The 7,695-nt window shown below is 26.9% G+C and overlaps 1 protein-coding gene across 1 annotated transcript; it reads left to right on the top strand.

Moving 5' to 3' along the window:
• Nucleotides 1-4,562: 4,562 nt before the first annotated feature.
• Nucleotides 4,563-5,888, top strand: LOC145839146 (leukocyte elastase inhibitor A-like). Its single transcript, XM_082946756.1, has 2 exons — nt 4,563-5,520; nt 5,674-5,888. The coding sequence occupies exons 1-2, from the start codon at nt 4,563-4,565 to the stop codon at nt 5,886-5,888; spliced, it is 1,173 nt and encodes a 390-aa protein (XP_082802882.1).
• Nucleotides 5,889-7,695: the final 1,807 nt, after the last annotated feature.

The following is a 7,695-nucleotide window of genomic DNA, read 5'->3' as shown; positions in this document are numbered from 1 at the left end:
TTTTCCTCAAATAATACTTTTCTTTTCTTTGAAACTGATTGTTCCATAATGTTAATCTGTGCAAGTTTGTTTAGTTGTTTTCATTTTAAGAAAATGAACATAATTTAAATGAAACAGCGTTTAAAAAGTAAACAGTTTATACAAGTGTCACGCTGATTACTTTCAAACCAGGGGTAAGCAGCCTTGTAAAATTCGCTGGTCTTGAAAAACTTGATCGCGGGCTGTATAAAATAGTCTTCTGCGGCCTGCAGTTATTAAAATATACTTGTAGTTAAAAAAAGTGTTTTAAAACAAAAATATGATAAAGATTATCATATCAGTAATGAGTAGTTATTAAATTAAAAACGTAACTGCGAGCTGTTATTAGAAAAACTTTTCGTGATACTTTACTTAAATAGGTATACTTTGAGTTTAAAAGTATTTCGCAGGCTGCAGATTTTTGCTTTTAGGACCGCATATTGGCCGCAGTTTAACGACCCCATGTTGTAAAAGAACAGTTATTCAAAATACTGTTGACAAGCAGAGGCGTCGCATGGGGTGGCACACTGGAGCTGTTGTTCCACCTAATAATAAAAGAAAGAAAAAAGGAATTTTCCATCAATTTCATATTTTTTGGTGGTTTACATTATAATAATAGATCTTAAAATATTCGGTAAACAACAGCGTCAAGCTTAATATGTGTCAGCTGCATTTTGAACTCAAACAAAATTTTCATACAATTTTTATCAAACAAATTTTCATACAAAAAACTGTTTAAAAAATTATTGCAGAACTATGTGAATTAAAAAACTACTTATTGAACATTACGCATTGAAAAATGTAATGAATGTAAACAAACTGAACAAAGGGAATTATTTAAAATTCGCTCTGTGAGTTAAATTTTGCAATATGAAAACTTAGTGGTCAACAGTGGCGTCGCGTGGTCTTTTTGTTAGGGAGTTCTGCAGATTGACAATATAAAATTAAAAAATCCACTAGTTTGAAACATGTAGATAAAAAAAATAAGGATAATTAAAAGAAATAGGACAATTTAAAAAAAAAAAACTTTAACAATTTTGTTCAAATAAATCTTCAATCAAATCAAAAAAATTATTTCAGGGTGGAATTTTTCAGAATTTTTAAAGTTTTTGAAAGTACACGTTTTTGGCTGTATTTTAAGGTAAAAAACTGTGTTAAACAGTATAACAATGTTGAAAAGTTACTGTAAAGCTACTTTATATTTGTTTTATAATTAAAGATTTTAGCTGATGACAAAAGCATTTTACTTAAATCATTGATTTTTTTTGTATCAAATTGAAATTTCATTACTTAACATGTAAAAATTGTTTAAAATTCCAGATTTTTCTAGGGTTCCAGGTAATTTGGCCACCTTGAGCAACTTTTTAGTTTAAAAAAAAATTTTACATAAATTTTGCCATCATATTTTTCTTAATATTTTTAAACACCTGTCAAGATTTTTACTTGAATCAAGCTAAGAACACTTCCTGAAATTATTGGATTACTAGCTTAAATAATAAAAAGGTTTTACAACTTTTTAAACTCATTGTTTTGTTTTCCTCCTCAATTAAGAAGCTAGTCATTTAATATTTGCAGGTTAGCTAAACACTTTTAAAATAACTTAAAAAATCATTTTTGACCACCCCTTCTTAATATAAAAAAGGTTGTGGATCTCACTTAGGCTTATTTTTTTAGATTAATTTTATCTTACGAAATGAATGCCTAACTTGTTTATCACAAGTATTTTTAATTTATGAAATTTTGTTTTTAAACAGTTTGTGTTATCAAAATAGGGCAGACACATATAAAAATTGCATGTACCTTGTTAGCTACACATTACTTATTTAATAGTAAAAGATATAAAAGAACAAAATTAATTAACCTTTAGAAAAAATCCAAGGTTGTATGTAAATGAGGTGTGTAGCCTTTATCTCCTACAAACACTAAGGTATTTTGAAGCAAAAATATAATGGTATTAAAAATATGAACAAATTTTTATATGAAAACTACCAAAAGAATGTCAACAAAAACTATAAAAATTTGTTATTTCCAAGTATAATGTCTTTTAAGAAGTTATTATAACTTTTGTCTTTGATTTTTTTTTGTATATGTGTTGACTACTGAGTTTTGATCTTGCAACATTCAATTCAGAGACTAAATTCTAAATTCACTTTATTCAGTTGGTTCACATTAAGAGCACTTTGTAATGTGTAATAAAAAAAACTAATTTCTTAATTCACATAATGCTGTAAAAAATTGCCACAAAACCTGGAACTTGACTATCTATGCTAAAAACCCTGGAATTTCAGAAACTTTGAAAAAAAAAACCTAGAAAAACCTGAATTTTTAAACAACTTTTACATATTTTGTGGTAAAATTTCTGTTTAAGACAAATATTTATCAAATAAAAAAATAAAAAAGGTTGTCATTATCAAAAAAAAAGTTTTATTACAAAATACATTTAAAGTAGCATTATAGTATCTTTTAAATATTGTTATATTAATTAATACAACTTTTATCTTTATTTAATTTCAATTTAAAAATAGACCCATAAACCAATACTTTTTAAAACCTGGAGGAAAATTTGCCAAAAACCAGTGGCAACCTTGTACATATAAACTTATTTTTTACAACTAATGAAAACTACTGACTACCACTAACAAAAAAATCAATGACTTAAAACTTATATTGCAGTTTTAAGTCCAAAAAATGTCATTTCATTTTATTTATACTTATAATAATATCTTAAAATAAGAAATTGTTAAAATTAGTACAGGGTTTCCTTTTACAAACAGGTTATTAAAAATTTTTAATACTGATAATACAATCATGAATATAGAATACAAAACTTGTAGAAGCTGTTCTCAAGTTGTTCATATCATAATACTGATAATTAGTTTTTAGTAATACTAAGTAGTAAACTGCCATTTTGGCCTCAACTTTTTGGGCAATTTATATTTGATTATAAAGCAGCGTCGTTACAAAATAAGCTTTCTTAATTTTAGCGTTACTAAATCAGTACTTTTCAAATTTAGATTGCCTATACTAGTTACATTTAAATACCACAATAAGTAAAACTTACAAATAAAAAAAGTTAAAAAATCAAACTGTAGTAGTGCTGCATAGTGCATAGTAGTGTTATTAAACATCAATCATTTTCAAATAACGGATATTTTAGTCGTCTTTTTAACTTAAACATTTCAAAATACAATACTTTCTTTTTTTTTTTTGGTTTTAAAGTAGTTTTTACAAAAACTGACATTTGTTAAGTTTAAAAACTAAAACAATAAATTACTTTGGAACATAGTTTTTAGATATTTTATTCTTATTCGTCAATTTGAAAACTTACCTGAAAACTGAAAAGTATTGTAAAGTAGAAATAGTTCATTCATGAATAGCTTAATTTTAGTAAATTTTTTATTAAGTAATAATGAACAACTTGCTTACTCTGTAAAAAACATATAAAGTGAATTATTTTTACTGAAAACTTTTCAATAGGTTTATTAAACATTTTTCTAATTAAAACATTTTTATCCAAATCTTGCTTTTTCCGTTTTGTGAAATTACATGTAAAAAAAAACCGTAAGTGTATTAAAAAACTGAAAATAATGTATTGTTTTATATTAAACTCTATTATCCATATAGTTTTGCATATATCAAAACACATTTTGACGGTTAAATGTTGATAAAATTTATTTTCATACACTAGTATAACTATCATCTAAAACAAGGTTTCATGTAAAAATTATGTGATAGCTGTATTATGTCACTATCTGTTATAAACAAGTTCATAAAAAAAAAGTCACGTGCTTGACATTTGTTAGTAAAAGACATTGTACATGAAATCAATAAAGAAACTAGTTGAGTTACTAGAGTTGTGAAGGTTAAATATTGGTGAATGCTATGTACAATTTGATTAAATTGTAAAAGTTAAAACAAGTAATAAATTAATGAACTTGATGACATATTTTTATATAAAAATCACATAAATAATAGCTTATAGATTTGATACTTATTATTTTATGAATGAACACTAAAATATGTTAAACAAAGTTAATGCCTTAAATTAATTTTTTTGATTTCTTTATAATTTTTTAAACAAAATAGGTGAACGATAATGTGCATTACGATAATTCTAACTCTAAAAATTTTGATTTATATAAAAAAATTCACAAAAAAGTTTTTTGTTACCAACCTATATACTTTAACATGGATGATTTTTTTACATTTTAATTTTTTTTTGAGATACAGCTTCAAAACTTTTTTAAACTTACTATGATACGATTAATTTTGACAGTTGAGGAGTTTCTCTTTTATTTATAATTTTCTAATTTACTTTTTTCACTGTAGTGTTTTTAATTAAACACCAAGATCTGACCATTGAATACTAATAAAAAGGTGTCAATTACATTTATGTTTGAGACTTAACTCCTTAAAATATTTTATAAGTGTTTAAGGTGTCGTAGTTTAAAAAATTATTTGACCAAGATGAAGTTCAATTATAATTCAAGTCGAACATAAATAGTAAATAATTTTCAGCTTTGTTAATTTTACCTAAATTCAGTATGAACTTGGCGAGTTTAAATTCATGTGACGAGCATTCCAAAAGCTCTCTGAAAAATGACAAAAGTGTTTATTCGTTTGATGTTAATCTTTTCAAACTGCTTTGTGAAAGCTCTGACGAAAATAAAAACATTTTCTTTTCACCATTGAGCGTTTCGCTTGCTCTGTCAATGCTACTATTGGGTTCTAACGGTACAACTAAGCAGCAAATTGAAAAAGAACTAGGAATTGTAAAAGATGAACAACTTCTTGGTAAGCTAAAAGCGCTGAATGATGTACTCGATTCCAACTCTGAAGGTTTACAAATCAAACTGGCTAATTCTGTTTTTCCATCACAAACGTTTCCGATGGTTGCAAAGTGCAAAATTGACATGGAATTAGCTTTTAAATGCCATATGCAAACTTCATACTTTGATAAAAATGCAGAAGGAACAAAAACAAAAATCAATAGTTGGGTTGCAAGTTGTACTAATGAAAAAATTGACGACTTATTAAGTGATCTAGATCCTGATACAGCATGTGTTCTAGCCAGTTGTATCCATTTCAAAGGTGATTGGGATCGAAAGTTTAAGTCAACTAACACCAGAGATGCTACGTTCTATTGTAATGAAAAGAAAACTTATATTGTTCAAATGATGACACATACAGATTTCTATTCATACTTTGCAGTTGATGAAAAAGGGTTCAAGTGTGTCAAAATTCCTTACAAGCAAAAAAAATTTAGCATGCTTATTGTTTTACCCAATGAACAGTTCGGGATTAATGATTTAATAAAACATTTAGACGCTGACACTATTGAAAGCTTAAATGATCCTTTTAATTTCGATTGGAAATATATCTTGTTGAAAATGCCAAAGGTCAAAATCGAGTATGAAGCAAGTTTGAACAAAACATTCTGTTCATTGGTAATAAAAGACGCTTTTGATAAAGAAAATGCAGACTTTAGTTCAATGTCCATGCGTTCAAAAGGACTCCATGTAACTGAAGTAGTTCACAAAGCTTTCGTTGAGATAAGTGAAGAAGGAACTGAAGCTGCTGCATCAACAGGAGTAGATGAAGTTAAAGATGCATTTAACGAAGAAAATGCAGATTTTAGTGCAATGTCAACCGAAGAAAAAGAACTCTATGTATCTGAAGTAGTTCACAAAGCTTTCGTTGAGACAAGTGAAGAAGGAACTGAAGCTGCTGCAGCAACAGGAATAGATAAAAAAGAATTCACGAATTTCAAAAAACCAAGACCAGTTCACTTTACGGTTGATCATCCATTTTTGTTCATGATTTTGTTTGAAAATCGTACTTTGTTTATGGGTAAAGTTACTTCATTGTAATAAAGATTTCATGATATCTTTTTTTTGATTATTTATTCACTTAAATTATGTTAATTTGCAATGCAAAGTTTTCGTTAAGTAAACTTGTCTTGGTTTCATATTTGTTTATGTTGAATATTTTTGATGCAAATAAAATCTACAAACTAATTAAATTTCTTATATATAAAGTTTATATGATTCAGTGATTTGGAAAATTTTAATTGTGTATAATGTAACAATCTGCTAATCTATTAAACTTTAAAATATAGTTACCTGCTGCTTAGCTTCATTATCAATACAGTTTTACATTTGTGAAAAAAATTAGGTGAATAATATTTGTAAGGTTACTTTTTATAAAACAGTCTAAATCTCAACCGAAATCGTTTTAAAAAGAAAATATCCTTACTAATAAAGTAAAACAAGTAAATATAGCCGTATTTATATTGATTTTCTATATGTAAAATTTTATTATAATAAAAAGATTTATGTATTATTTATTAATTGATAAAAAAATACACTAAGTAATTAAAAATGTTTTACATTTGCCCATTAGTTATTAACCTTATATTTTGCACTTTCCGTATATGTTTGCACTACTGGACTCAAAACTTACTTTTCATTGTGGACCTATCTAACGGTTGTTTCTGAAACTTTAATTATTATTTTTTAACAATTGTTCTCGTAACAGAAGTGTTTTATTTGACTATCAAAATTTTTCTGATCTTCAAAAATTACAAGTTTATTGTGCAATCTAAAATACAGATGTTTTAAGTTCTAATTTCCTGTGAACTTTGTAACTAATTCACTTATGCTATTTTAGCTTACTTAATTATTTAAAAAATTAATAGATCTAGCTAGTTTTATCTTATCGTAGTTATTTTTAATATTTAATCACATTATGAAAGGACCCCTGTGTCGATTTAGTCCAAGACAAACAAACCAGGGTTAAAACATTCCATTGAGTCTAACAAAAAACGGAACTAATCTCGTTTAAGGGTAGAGAAGTCCAGTTAAAGCTCACACGCTTCAGCTAAACAAGCAGGCGGACCACAAAGTGTGCAAAGTGCATGAAGTTAATTTAATGTGTACTAAAAATTATTTCTAACTTAACCTAATTTAAAAAAAGCACTGCTGTTAAAGAACGGATATCCTAAACCTTAACAGATTGAAATATACAAAGCCTTACGGGCATAAGAAATGTCCGGTTCTTTTTATTTTGTCTTATGTAGATTAAAATTCGACCCAGATCGTAAGAAAAACAAAATAACGGAAAAAGATTACCGTGTAGCCAGACCAAGAGTTAATTTTACATCCAGTTATGTTTTTAGTCTTAAAGACCTTAATTCAAACAAACATAAAAGTTGCGTTGTTTGTACATTTGAATGCTGTTGCTCAAACAGCTATATTGTTCAGACTTCTAGACATCTTGAAACTAGAATAAAAGAGCACGTTCAAAAGTGAGTAAGAATAAGTGTTCAAAAGCAGCCAACAACAATTAGCATTGCTACTTCGAATGCTATGAATAGATCATCAACAAACAATTCTTATTATACTAGTAATTGGAAACTGAACTGTGATCAATGAAACACCTAATATTAAAGTAAGAAATAAGTAGTAAATATACATTTTAGATTCAATACATTTCTCCTTAATATTCCTTACCGATTATTATATCGTTAATTAGTTTTTATTAAATTTTCAGAAACTGGTGTTAACAACGTAATAAACGAAATATTCCGACTCTTAGATTACTTGAACCGTAAAGTAAGCTCAATTGTTATGGTATTTCACCGTACCTAAACAATATGCAAAAAATATTATTATTGAA

This window comes from Thalia democratica, chromosome 6, assembly GCF_965202585.1.
Source record: "Thalia democratica chromosome 6, ktThaDemo2.hap1.1, whole genome shotgun sequence".
Lineage (NCBI taxonomy): Eukaryota > Metazoa > Chordata > Thaliacea > Salpida > Salpidae > Thalia > Thalia democratica.
Note: the sequence above shows the minus strand (reverse complement) of the source record. Positions and strands in the feature narration are given on the sequence as shown.